Below are 14560 nucleotides of genomic sequence, written 5' to 3'. Positions count from 1 at the left end.
TGTTTGTCAAGCAACTGTACATATTAATCAATTTTAGCTGTATAATTTTGGCTACTAATATTATTGATGTTGTTATCTGGTATAGTAGGAGAAGGAGTATTGATTGATTGATTGAATGAATGAATTTTATGTTAATGTCTTTCAGCCAACGGCTTTCAGACCAAGGCCAGTGAGGGCGGTGTTCAGAGGAAGCAGCTGCCCTACTCAGTGGAGACTCCCTATGGCTTCCACTTGGACCTGGACTTCCTCAAGTATGTGGATGATATTGAAAAAGGCAACACCATTAAAAGGGTCCACATCCAGCGCAGGGTCAAGGGCCCACCCAAATTTAGCACACTACCCAGAAATTTCAGCCTCCCTGGGAATGGAGCCAGGCCTTCCTCTAAGGAAAATGATAGCACATGGTCTGGGACATCTACCTTGGGGCCTAAGCCTAAATCACGGGTAACAGAGGTCCAACAAATCTTTGACTTCAGGGCAAGTGAAGCAGGAACTTCCAGCCAGAGCAGCAGGGGGACAACCAGTCAGGGAAGTGGTTATGTCTCAGCTAAGCCCAGAGAAGAAGTGGGCGCTGGAGCTCGAGGTGTTGACGAGAAAATCGTGGGGATTCAAAGTCGGCCGAACCTGCTTCGAGCTTCAAGCATGCCAATCACCCTACAGCAGCGCAAAGGCTCCGATTCAAGCAGTCCAGATCGTATAGTGGGAACACCAGAAAACGGCTCAACAGAAAACATGTTCCGTGCTTCACCGGACATAACAGAAAGACGATGTGTTCCCCAGGATCGAGCAGGGCTTCACCAGCAGATCACAGTGGCGCTGAAGCGGGTCAGAGAGCTGGAGGAGCAGGTCAAAACCATCCCTGAACTGAAGGCTCAGATCTGCTCACTGAGGGAGGAGAGGGAGCAGCTACTGCTAAAGCTCCAAGCCCGGGCCCAAACACAGATTTCCGCATTAATAGCCCCAAGTTCTGATGCTGGGACACACACTCAAGCACCAGAACACAGACCCTTAGGAGGGCTCAACTTAGCTCTAATGACTCAACATACTGGTGTGACAGAAAAAAGTAGAGTGTTACAAAAAGAGAGGGAGAGTTCCTCAGCACATGGAAAAATGGTTGGATTGCCAGACCAAGAATCAGAGAGACAAACACGGCCATCAGAAAAATCTGACAAACAAATCAAGACAGAGAGCCCACTGGAGCATGCAGTGCAAAAGCTATCACGGGACATAGCAGGGCAAGAATTAACATCTCTTAGGGTGGCTATAAAAGAGGCAGGGACAAGCAGTATTCAAAATGGTAATGCAGAAAAAACAAGAAAGGGTCTCGAAGACCCAGACAGCCTGCAGATGCTGCAGGAGAAGCTAATGATACTTGAGGCTAAACTTAGTCATGCCAGCCAAGAGCTGGAGAGAACCAACAGTCTTTTGAAAGAACAAATAGAGGAGAACAAAGTAAAAGAGGAGAGAATACTACAACTGAGTGAGGGAGTGAGAGTGGAGGTTTGTACTACAGAAGCACACAGCAGGTCAAGAAGAGAGAGCATTGACACAGGAACAGAGACAGAGAGAGTAGATTTTGCCAACCGAGAGACAGAGACAGAATCACCTGGTACAGTAGATCAGGGTACAGATACAGATAGGATCTATGTTGAAGTTTGTGTACCCAAAGCAACGACTGGAAGTATAGCTCAAGTAACAGAAGCTAAAGTTGACACACATGACAGAGACATGACAGAGATGGAGGCAGACGTAACTGCAGTGAGCCCACCAAGACCTAGAGCCAACAGCATGGAACGGGGGACAGTAACTGAGAGGATTGCCACTCAGGATCAAATGACTGAGACGCCAGTGGCCGAAAGGGTAAACCAAGTCACAGAGACAGAGGGAGAGACAGTGACAGACCATCCACAGAGACCAAGAGCCAGCAGTGCAGACCGAGGGACAGAGACAGAGAGGGTGGACACTGTGGACAGGGTGACAGAGACAGAGGTAGCACAGAGGACTGACCAGCAGACAGAGACAGAGACAGACAGACGACAGGAAAACAATCCAGCCAGAGATGCACAAACAGAAAGTCAAGTAAGAGAAAGTGCAAGCAGCGAAAGAGTAGAAGATGTTGACACTGTGGTCGGTCAGAGAGTGGACGACAAGGAGGCAAATGAAAGGATTCAAAGAGTTAGTGAAAGTATAGTCCTGAAAGTTGTCACAGAGAGTTCAGCTGCAGTTCTGCAAAGTGTAGTTGAACAAAATATAGTTTCAGACATAGTAAGCCAGAAAGAATGGCGTACCAGTCCACTTGCTGCAACAGGAGAAATGAAAGAATCTATGATTGAAGCAAATGCTGCACAGACTGACTCAGAGCCAAAAGAAATGACTGAAATTACTGAGACAAAGCCAATCGCCCTGGAGAGCGTTGAGAAGAAACCAATGGTAGAGTGTGAGATTGTGTGTGCAAAATTCAAAGAAACTGCAGTCACTGAAGTAGTTGTAATTGCAGAAGACGTCGCAGCTGTGAAGACAGTAGTGCCTGTAAGGCCTCAGAGAGGCCGTAAGTCCTCAGCAGAGCAAGCACAACCATCAACTCCTCAACTTCAGGCTGCACCTGTCCGTCCTCGTAGGGGATCCGGTGAAACTGAAGCCCAACAGCCCCAGACAAAGCCTCAGCCCCAAACCCAAGTTCAGAATACACCTCAGCTTGAGGCTCAATCCCCAACACAGCTGTCAGAACCGCAGGTAAAACAAGAAGCCCCATCTGTGTCTCAGGTTGAGGACAAGACCCAAGCAGAGAGGTCTCCTGGTGAGGCTAGTGAGGAAAAATCTCTATCACAACCTCAGGCTGAGACTCAGGTCCCATCTTTGGGCTCCAGTGTAGCCCAAACCCGTCCCAAATCAATTCAAGCCCAGTCTCACTCTCGAACCACTGCAACTCGACGGGACTCTAAAGAGCTTAAAGCACCACAGAAGGGATCCACTGTATCACAAATGCCTAGTCGTGGATTAGGAGACGCCCAAACCCGTCCAACTCGTCAGGGGTCAAGTGATGTGCAACTTCAGTCTCAGGGCTCTCGTAGAAGTTCCAGTGAGACTCAACCCCCTCACAAAGATGCCAGCGAGACGCCGTCCCTGCGCAGAGGCTCCAGTGAAACAGCCCAGCGTCGTGGTTCAAGGGAAGTCCAGGCCTCTGGGCGGGACACTGGTGAGGCCCAACCTCCTCGCAGAGGCTCTAGTGAGTCACCAACCTCACCTGCGGCTTTGGGCCAAGTCGTAACCCGGTTAACAGGGCTTCTGGGGGAGCAGTGGGCACAGCTGGGGAGCAGCTCTGGAGCTCAACAGATGGCCAGCCAGCAGGAGAGCCCCAGCACACAGAAACAGACAGCAGGGAAAAGAGCAGAAGCAGGAAAAGGAGCAACAGCCAAGCCTGCAGGGAAAGCAGTCCCTTCAGCAACAACAGGGAAACCAGCAGGGAAACCTGGTCCTTCCAAAATGAGCTCTATTCAGAGTCAACTGGTCAGCTCACTCAGTGTCCTCTCTGCCTTCTACTCACCAGGCCAGAAAGCTGCTGCTGCCAGCAAACAGCAAGAACAAGGTAGGCCTGTGGTTCACTTAGGACCCCATTGTTTATACCGTGCACACAACTTTGGATCAGTCTGCCACATACCTGCTTACCTATTTGTAACAGACTCAATGTGCTGAATCCATTCCACTCCATATTCACTGAAATTATGCTTTTACACCTAATCTCTACGCTACTTAATTACAACATGACCCTTCTTATATCTTCCATGATTAATGTGGGCATGTACAACTCGGTAATTTTGTTTCCTATCCTTCTTTCCATTCAATAAGAAGACCTACAGGAGCAACCAAACATTGCCAGAATGGTTTGACAGAATTCTGTGGTGTCTCTTGTACACAGCTTTGTAGTAGTTTGGGTAGAGCTCTCAGCCTTGCATATCAGCATGTAGGACACAGAGTGTTACTATCAAACTGACAACAAGGTGTTGTATTTATAGCAAGCTGGTGTGCTTCATAGCGACTGTGGTTTCTTTTCACTGCAACCTGAAACCACACTGGTCACATTTCATTATTTACAAATACTCGACAGATATGCTGTCAAATCAAGCCTTTTGGTGCTTCTATCAATATTACTATATGAACACAAAGACTACTGTGTGCACGATTGATTAGATATGCAACACTGGTGTTGGGAAAGGAATGAAATGTACTGCTGGACTTTTTAGGATGCTTCCTTGGACTTGATGTGCATTTCTCTGCACAGGCTTCAATGCTAAATATAACTGTAACTATATGTATAATCATTTGTCTCCCAACTCCCTGACTGTTGAGAATCAATGCAGCACAACACAAAACATACTGACCATTGGCTGTGACTACATTAGACATCAGTTTGATCAGCTTAAGTAGAAAGAAAGTCAGGAAAAATTATATTATCTCCCTCATGCCTGGAATATAATACCTTTGACTCTTCAAGGTACTTAATTATCTGGTACTTTGCCAGTAGTCTAATGACTCAGAGTTATATGGACTTGATGATTTAGTGTCGCAGCTACCCGTTAATACTCTCCCAATTATTGTCAGTGATCTTCCTGAAAGGGAAATGTCTGCCTTGCCTTCTAGTTCACAGTTATGTTATCATTGTTTGATATATTTTTCTTATTTGATTTCCATCAATCTGCTCATCTCTGATTCTGAAGCTCCTCTGACATTGCAGATACAAAGGATTAACTCAGCGGGCCACATCCCTACTTGATATTTGTTCTTGAATCTGTTGTTCATCTGTCCTTTATCCTATATAGAGCAGGGACAAGTCCTATTTTATATTTATAGCTGTTTTGAATTACAGTAACAATAGTGTAACAGAGGTAGAGTATTAACATTAATCTGTGAAAAGCTGTAAAACCACATCATAATATTATGCTCTCATCTTTGGTTGTCTATATGCAATAGGGTGGAAATACAAATGTTATAAGAACTGGTGATTACATGGTTTGATGACCTCCAAGAGCACATCAAACTTCACACAGTATAACAAACCCACACAAACTCATACAGGGTAGTGCATTTATTCGTATAAGCACTTACTTACAGTACACAGTTGAATGGGCACTCAAGCACAGACCCTCACAAACACACATCAAACAGACGATGTCTTTCTTCTCTCCCTTGATGTCCCGCTGTTCTGTTTCTGGCACGGGAGCTGGAATACAGTCACTCTGCTATCACACACATATTTTATGTTCAGTTCATTTTAAGTTCAGTGTTGGGAGTACAGTATACAAATGTGCTTTTAAGTATATATATATATATATATATATATATATATATATATATATATATATATATACACATACATGGGTGTTCTTACAAGACTGACACTATTTTTGGGGTTGCTGTCTACATCTTTGACATTTGAGATTCCCAGTCTGACTTCTTTGACCTCAAATTACACTAATGTTCATCTTCTACATATATTGGAAACAGAAACCACTACTATCACATTGAAAACTCTCACGCGTCCTAGTCATCAGAGACTGGATTTAAGCTTTGGAGATTTGTACAGACGAGTGAAGTATCTCTGACGAACTGAGGGAAGGTTAAATCACACCATTGTTTTATTTATAGAAGTTAGTAAGAAGATGTATTCACATACCAAATATATTCTAAACCTCCCCTCTCCCTGCGGCCTGCTGCTATCTCCTGAGAGATACTGGATCTGAAAGCATCATTCTTCCTAGATGGTGGTCGCTTCTGTCTATTCAGCCAGTGAATTTTGGCTCAAAGCCACATCCTTATGTCCTTGCATAAAACATTACAGAGCCTCTGCACCATGTCTGCTGTCAGGCACAACTAAGACAGCCATACTGGGCTTAGAGCCAAGGGGAGTCAGCAAAGGAGCCCATGCAGAATCAATTATTTGGTCGTTACATACATAAGTGAGCTTGACAATGTCAAGGTTGTATGTTGTCAATAAGCCCTGTAATCCTGACCTGTGTACATTGCACTGGAAATAATTCGTATGGTCCTGAACTATATTTGTAGTGCCAAAATAACTGTAATATTCAATTGACTTGGTCGCTATTCATAGAAAACTAATTTTTAGTCTAATTGTCATTGTATTATATTTGCATCTTCCTAAAATAAAATCACTGTCTGTTAACTATCTTACTAAGAAAAGTCACTCTGATTACAAAAAGTCATTTTTCTTGACAGTGTGGTGCTGTTCACATTGGTTTTATTGTTTTCTTTGTATGGAGTATACAGATGTGGCCCACGCTTCCCCTTTTTCTGCCAACACAGGGATTCCACACGACTTGACGAGCTATACTTAAGCTTGTAATTGCAGCCAGAGGTTCTTCAATATCATACAGTCTGACAATGCTCTGACATTTATATGACTACACACAGAAACAAGTCGGCAAACAAATACACAAGCATGAACAAATACAGTCAACATGTGCAAACTATTAATGCCTCAGCTACCATTACTAGTATGGTGTGTTACTTTTACTTACTGCCTATAGACTTTCTACAAACTACTTATGCTTGACAAAATGCATTGCTTCTTTATAAATTTTATGTGTTTTTAAGAGAGAACAACAGTGGCTGCATACAGTATCTGTGGTTGAGTAGACAAGCTTTTATAGAGGCTGTTCAATCACAGTGCTAGTTGTTACAGTAATATTTACATTTACAAGCATTGTAAGCTGTTGGGTCACCAGAACAACTTCAGTGCTGCTTGGCATTGAAAGTTTCTGTAACTTCACTGGAGAAATGAACCCAATTCTTCCCTTATTTGGTGGGTGCAAAATCCCCTATAAGCGTTAAGTTGGGTTTAGATTTAGTAAGTGTGAAGGCCATAGAATATGATTCACATAATTTTCATATTCCTCAAGCCACCGGGTGACCCCCTCATGTCCATTCTCCACTCATTTGCTCAGGTTTTTCCTTGAATCTGTCTCTACATTTTGCACTCATCTTGTGTTGTCCTCCAGAGAAGTTGCAAGTATGGTAGGAACTACTGTCAAACTGCATTCATCTAGCCATGGCTTGAGGTCTCCAGTATTATCTATAGCTTTCAGTTTAATTACCTTAGCATAACCACACCTTAATGGTGCAGGTGGCAGAGCTAAAAACGCTCCAATGAGACACTCACCAAATCATACTGTATTTTGTGTTTAGGTATGAGGCTTTTTTGTATTAGATTAATTTGCTGTACACACACAGACAATACATAAAAACATACACACCCATCTTCCACTAAAGCCTAATACATTTTTCTTTTCCTCCCTTTTCCTTGTTTCCTCCCTCTCTCGCTCTTTCTCTCTCTCTCTCATCTTCCTCTTTACCAGGTCTCAAATCTATTATGAAGAAAAATGGTGTTGCTGACAAGCAGGGGAATAAGGGAGCCAAGAAAAACCTGAAGTTTGTTGGGGTGAATGGAGGGTAAAATCTTCTTTTTTTAATCAGCATCCAATCTGTAAGTCATTAATATGTTTATGTGGGCTGCAGAGTGCTTTAGTGCATTTTTATTTGTGTCTGTGCATGTTTTATGACTCTTTATTTCTCCAGGGAAATTTACCCATGGACATATTTTTTGGACATCATGGCAGAGTAATTACATGTAATATTCTATTTTCTTCCAGATTCAACTACAAAATTCTGGGGATTACCTATCTGAAATAACTTTTCTGCATTAGATTTAATTGTGCAAAGTGGAATGAGTCACATTAGCCAGTTAACCACACAATGACACCAGGTAATCTTGTGAAGAGGAGTTTGTCACATAGACAAATATAACAGATATTTGGTTTTTCTATAAAAAGAGCAACACTGGGAGCAATCAATCGCTTTGAATATTTGTGACTACTTAAATCCAGGTGGTCACACACTCAATAAAAGTACAGAATCCATTTCATTTGCACATGAGCTATAATCAGCCAATCTTTTTCTCAGACATGCACACTGTAGGTGTCATTGGATTTTCAGGCAGTAATATTCTTCATTTCAATTCGTAAATTAGTTTGTGAATTATTGCATAGTCACATATTCTCAGGCAGCATAAGAGTTGTGGGCCATTCATTTCAAAAGTTCAAGATAGAAATTAACAGTCTATTAGTTAATGATGAAGCATTCACATTTTAACTATTTTTCAGTTATCCGAGTATCACAGCTTTCTCATTGTTCATCAGAGTTTGACCACACTAACTGTGAACTAAATCCAGGTTTGTTTCACACATGTACTTTATGCTGCTAGTCATTGGAGCCCCACTATTGCAAGTGTGTGCATATTTTTTCGGTGTTGATGATACCTCAGTGCTCTGCACAAGTGTGCTTATGCCAGCATTTGAAGGTGCTGGATGCACTGTGGGTTAGTGTGTAAGCTGATGAGTTTTAAGAAAGCAGATGGTAGTGGTTGGAAGAACAAAGGTATGTATCTAGGCAGGGAGATTATTCTTTCTGGCCGGTCTGATATAGTTACGTGGCTGGTGTTGCAGTTATAACATGAAGCACCTGTATACACAAAGACACACACATGTGTTTTTGAAACTTGTGAGGACATTGTACTGACTGACAAAAATTCCCTGGATGCTTTCCCTAACCTTACATCATAACCGTGGCTAACGCTATCCCTAAACTAAGTGTATAGCTAACTAAAGCCAAGTCTAGCCCTAAAATAAAGATGGATTTTGTCTGCAATGTGACTGTGCAGGCAGACCTCCATCCTCACAGTGTAGACATTAATGAACGGACACATTTGTAGACAAATAAAAAACATACACAGCTGCACACACACATCCACACATAGTAATTGCCTCAGCTGCGCGCATGGGGCTTGACACTGATCTACCTCTTTGTCAAATCTACAGCAGCCAAGACATTAGTCAGCTTTTTCTTTGGGGGGATTTTTCAGTTTATATATATTTTTTGTTTTGTGAAGGGACATCTAATACTGGTTCCAAACCTGAGGGTTGTGACCCCTCCAGGGGCCACAGGAGAAATGTTAGGGGTCCCGTGACAATTAACAGGACAAGTAGTATTAGTGTAGTATTCAAAGTACACAAAATTCTGTTTAATTTTTCAGACATTCCTCTAATCTTTTCCCTCTCTTTTTGTTATTGAGAATTACCATGTATTTCCATCTTCAGGCCACTCAAATTATTAAAATAATATTCAAATAAAACAGGAAAAAAAAAATCATTCTCTGGTGGATATGGTCATAACCCAAAGATCGCTTTTTAATAAAGGGTTATGTGCCAAAAGGGATGGGAGCCACCAAAGTAATGGGTTGTGAGAGTAAACAAATACACAAATAATATTTACTTTAATAGACTTACTATAATTATTTATTGAATTGAAAAAAACAAACAAACAACTGTTTGATATTTATTTATTTTGTATTTATTTTGTCTTCTATCAATTATCAATTATTAAAAATAATTAAACAGACAATTTATAGTGTCCATGTACACATCTAATCATGCATTTACTTCTCTGCGCAACATGTCCAATATTCCTCATCACTTATATGGAAACTTGTGGCTGAAATGTCTGGGTTGTATTACCTCCTATATTTCATGGAAATAGCAGCCATTAAGAGATTTGTTTTATTCCCACGATTCTGTTCTTGCATTTCTGAGCTTCACTGTTTTATGACCGGCTCGTTTTTGCTTTGTTTTTTCAGTGCAGTGTTGTGATGAGGACTATTCCTCCCTTCCTGCTTCAGAATGATCTGCAAACATAATCATTCTCCAGAACAAATAGCAAATTATCAGTGGTATTGCAAAGAGCTGCCCAAGGACGGCCCACATCTAGTTTGTCTCTTTTTTGCACTTTGAGCCCTTGCTCTAGGAAATAAACATGTCTCCATTTCTATGTTACACTGCTCGATTCCAGACAAAATTGAACAGATGTTATTCATAATGAGACAAATGTCAGACAACAATATTGTCTCAGACTATCTTTAGGCTTCTGCCCACACAAGGAAGTGGGCTGCTGTTTGTGTTTCTTCTCTTTGGATGGTCCACCCTATCTTTGCTCTCCCTTGAGCTCCTCTGGAATCCAGGGAATGTTGTGGCCCCTGAACGCGTCTTGTGGTCTCCATGTCTGTGTGTGTCTACAAATAAGCATGAATCAGTGGCATTCAGTATAAGACTTATCTGATCACTGGCCTCATAGAGGTGCCTTCATGATACACCCCAATGATCACCCACCTGCCCACACCCACACACAAACACACACGCTGGCAACCTGCATTCTAAATATATCATCAGCCTTCATCAGTGAACAAGGTTGTGTTTTATTCAAAGGTTTCATATGTGAGTGTGCAAACATACCTATGGATTTTTATGTATATGTTTAACTGGTTGAAGGATATTTTGGTTATTTAAGCCAAAGTTGCATTACACAAGCATCTTTCTTATGTCATGTTTGAGGTCCAGAGGGGATTACCTGTTAGTATTTATCCAGCCTTGGCCAAAGTTTACTTTACTGCTTTCATATTCGTTTTAGCTGCTTAGGTGTTTCATTGATGTGGCTGCTTGTGTAGGTGTCTAATGTTTATATACACACAATTACAAATTTATATTTGTTTAGTTAGGAATGCCACCTCCAGTCATTAAAAAGAGGCTAGAGTATGCAAAAGCATCACCACAGATGGTATAATTTGGATAATTTTGGTGTCTATGCTGAAATTAGTGCAAATGCACACTTGTTTATGTCCTCTTCCAGATATGAGACGACATCCAGCGAAGAGTCCAGTGGAGATGAGAAAACAAAGGTGGAGGCAGAGGAGGAAGACAGCTCAGAGCCAGAAGTGGAGAAGGAAAAGGAGAAGGAGCCTCAACCACCAGAGAAGCCTGAGGAGGCAGCAGAAATCCCGGGAAAGGATGCAGAGGTCTCTAAGGGGGCTGAGGGAGGAGGTGCTGTGGCTGAAGAGAAGGGGGTTGAAATAAGCCTGCTGGATCCAGAGAGCAGCCAGGAGCTGCAGGAGGAGCAGGCTGAAGGGTGAGTGAGGCAGGCAGCAGAGCTCATATCATAGCTGTGCATTTAGTGGTTACACTGTAGCCAGAAGTTTATGCATGTTGCACGGCAGCTACAGAGATACCACATGGGGTCTCCAAGCTCACAATTTAACAAGGAAATCCCGTATTTAGTTAATTATAGTTACAATCAGATGACCAAACACACATTCAGGAACTAAGAGGAGCGTCTACATTAAATACACCAATTATTCTAACTCAAGTTATCTAGGAGCATATGGGTATACTGTATATAAACAAGACATAATATGATATTTATTTATTATTTCCATCTGATAAAATGTTTAAAGAAGGAATATATTTCCAGAAAATAGAATTTAATACATTAGAAAGGATATGATGTTTAAAATTTATGTTGACAGTGTCATATTTTATCAGTGTCATTAAGAAATTGAGAAGAGGAGATTGTTAAAATTATGTAATAACCATCTGTGGAGGTTCTACCATAACTTTGTAGTGTGTGGACATGAATTATAGCATTCATGCTGAATCCAGCTTCAACCTCTGCTGTGTCTGTTGATTAATGTCGCTCCTAAAACTAGCTTAGTGGTGCACATAAATGGACTTAAGTGTTGTGTGTTGGCATGTTTCATTGCATGAATGTGCACTAAAGTGTTCAAGAATGCTACTGTAGGTACTGAGACAGACCCATCATCTCCAACATATAGTATATTTACATATATACGAAGCTGCGATTGCTGCTCCCTTTCACAGTAAATAAAAGAATGTAGACATGGCAATGGCACATAATAGTCTCATATTCAGTAATAAAACGAGATGGACCCTCCCACCATCATCACACTATAAAGTAAATGACAGAATGTAAATACATATACTTTGGGCAATATAATTAAAGCATGATACAACCAGCTCCCTTACAATACAGCCATAAAGATGACAGTGATGCTGGGAAAGCACAAGTGAGTGCTTTGTTTTGTGTCCAGCTGCAGCCCATATACTTTGTGTGGGACAGGTGCTGATTGACGCTTCAATATTACAGTGGGCCTCACACACACAGACAGCCATACAGAAATCCAGTTAACACACACTCATACCTACTTACACTCTCATACATCCCTGCCTCCCTCTTGATATCTTGCAAAGACTCGCTGTCAACACTCACACACTATAAGCCTCTGTTTTATACACATACACACTAAATGCACACTTTTTTCACATACACTTCAATGAAAGCTTCACACACACACACACACACAACTTGTTCCTACACACTTAAGTATAAACTGCTCTCACTCTAATAGAAGTCTCAGGCAGACACCCAGACACACATTCACACTTCATTGCCTGAAGTGCCGGGGACCTGGGATAATAAGCAAATAACCGGCAGTGTTGTCCTCCCTGTCACTAAAAGATCACTTATCAGTCTCAGATATGTGGACAGGGCTTAGGGCCGCAGGCCCAGATAGTAGATGGGGCCTCTGGGAGAAAGCAGGAGTTATATTAAGCCATCACTCAGCACCGGTCTGATCATTCTAATGTGTGTGTATGTGTGCGTGTGTCTGTGCTTGGGCATGTATGTGTGTGTGTGTTACAGCTGGAGGACACACAGTGGTACAGTACACACTGTGACCCACCCAGGCTTAGTGCTGCATGAGATGTACAGTATGACCGATGGTGATGAATGAGCGGTATGAGTGCTTGGTGGATACGGGGCAGTGAATCAGTGTTAACTGTTACCATCAAGGTTTGCATGTGCTATCAATGTGTCACACTGTTGACTGATGGGTGTGTGCATGTGTGTGAGCTGTGCAAGCCCTGCAAGGCATCTTTTATCTTTTGTTTTCATCCCAGGCAGAATTTACACAAGAACCAAAGTAAACGTCTCTTGGCCATCAGTTATCCAGACTTGATGGTATTTCCACATTAAACCTGAAACGAAAACAATGGAAAGAGCAGATGTGGAAAAATATTTAAAATTTTGTCTAAGATGGGCCATAAAAGAGTGCTCCTTACTGTGTCGTCTGGTGTTTGTTTTCAGGGAGAAAGTTGACAAAGGGTTTATAGATGCTTGCCTCTATGTAAAGGACCGTATGGAAGAGGTTTCATCCCCAGATAAAGAAATGGTAAGGATTTCTTTGTAAGGATCTGTTGTTTCCATTCTTTAAAACTGTGGGCAATAAATCTCTCTACTTTTTTGAATCCACACTGATTTGACTGCAAAGTTCATGTTCATGTCCTCCAGGCTTTCATGTGTCTTTTATGCTGTAAAAATGGTTCTCTCTTCTCTTTCTCAATTTAGCTTCTGAAACAGAATAAAATGAAAAGAAATTTGTTTATGGAAAATCCTGATGTTCTGATAGAGCTTTCTGACTTCAATGTATAGGATAATGTGAAATAATATGGTCTACAGTGCTTTTCCTCTGGCTGAAAATGCAAAGTACTCAACAACCAAAACAAAAAAAAAACTGATGTTTTCTGGGAACAATAAAATTGCTGCCACCGATGGCTTTTTCATTTATATCTTTTATCTCCTTCCTCTCTCTGCAGCGTCAGGTTTTAGTGGTGCTCTACCAGGAGTGGTTCAAGGTGTCCAGTCAGAAAGACTCGCAGGCCGACACAGTCACATTATACCTGCGACAAGTGGGCTTGACCACGCCCACTCTCCTACCATATGTCGTCAACTTGACAGATGGTAACGGGAATATGGCCCTCCACTACAGCGTGTCGCACTCAAACTTCTCTGTGGTCAAACTGCTGCTGGATACAGGTGAGAGGCAAATACACACAGCTGCAATCACAGCTGGATTTAAAGATGAGCATAAATACAGACATTAAACTAAAGATGAGATACTGGCTAGATTAGGTGATGTAACACTGCACAAAATGTCTCTTACACACTGTTTGTGTGTGTGTGTGTGTGTGTGTGTGTGTTCAGGTCTATGTGAGATAGACAATGTGAACAAGGCAGGCTATACTCCAGTGATGCTAGCTGCACTAACAGCTGCTGAGAGCCCTGATGATCTGGAGGTGGCACAGCAACTGCTGAGACTGGGAGATGTCAATGCTCGATCCAGACAGGTATCATACAGTATATACTCACACCTAGTAATGGGCTCCCTGCTATGATTATGGGCTGAATACCAAAGGACTTCCTGTATTTTATGAGCTGTTGTTGTTGTCAAAGAAGTTGAATTTCAGGCACAGTTAGTATGGGAATTTAATCAATCCTCTGGGGAAATCAGGGGATGCTGGAACATTTTTATAAGTGGGTCACTTTACAGGGATACACATAACATCAGCTGTTTTCTCTCATCTAGTGGAAAACAAACTGATTTGATAAACAACAAAAAATAGCAGTTAAAGGTTAGACAAGCGTACTGAGGTCACAGGAGCTCACAAGTTTAGTCTTCTATCCTTCTATCCTTCTTTCACTCCCTCATCCCTCACCCTGCATCTGTCTTCATATATCTCTTAATCTCCCCCTCACACATGCCCTGTCACTGTTTGCTTCTAATTCTCTGTGTTTCTTGCTCGCTTTT

The 14560-nt window shown here is 41.9% G+C and overlaps 1 protein-coding gene across 3 annotated transcripts in view; it reads left to right on the top strand.

The window, feature by feature from the left end:
- The window catches only part of kank4 (KN motif and ankyrin repeat domains 4), a 74217-nt gene that overhangs the window by 51464 nt on the left and 8193 nt on the right, over positions 1-14560 (top strand). For all 3 annotated transcript variants that reach the window (XM_071486131.1, XM_071486129.1, XM_071486130.1), the window contains exons 3-8: positions 146-3586; positions 7371-7464; positions 10750-11025; positions 13060-13144; positions 13569-13788; positions 13957-14099. In XM_071486131.1, coding sequence (XP_071342232.1) covers positions 146-3586; positions 7371-7464; positions 10750-11025; positions 13060-13144; positions 13569-13788; positions 13957-14099 — 4259 coding nt within the window. The remainder of the gene's footprint in view (positions 1-145; positions 3587-7370; positions 7465-10749; positions 11026-13059; positions 13145-13568; positions 13789-13956; positions 14100-14560) is intronic.

Source organism: Trachinotus anak, unplaced genomic scaffold, assembly GCF_046630095.1.
Source record: "Trachinotus anak isolate AG129_WGS33_773 ecotype Australia unplaced genomic scaffold, CSIRO_AGI_Tana_v1 ptg000010l, whole genome shotgun sequence".
Taxonomy (NCBI): Eukaryota; Metazoa; Chordata; class Actinopteri; order Carangiformes; family Carangidae; genus Trachinotus; species Trachinotus anak.
The sequence above is the reverse complement of the archived record's forward strand: the minus strand, read 5'-3'. Positions and strand labels throughout refer to the sequence as shown.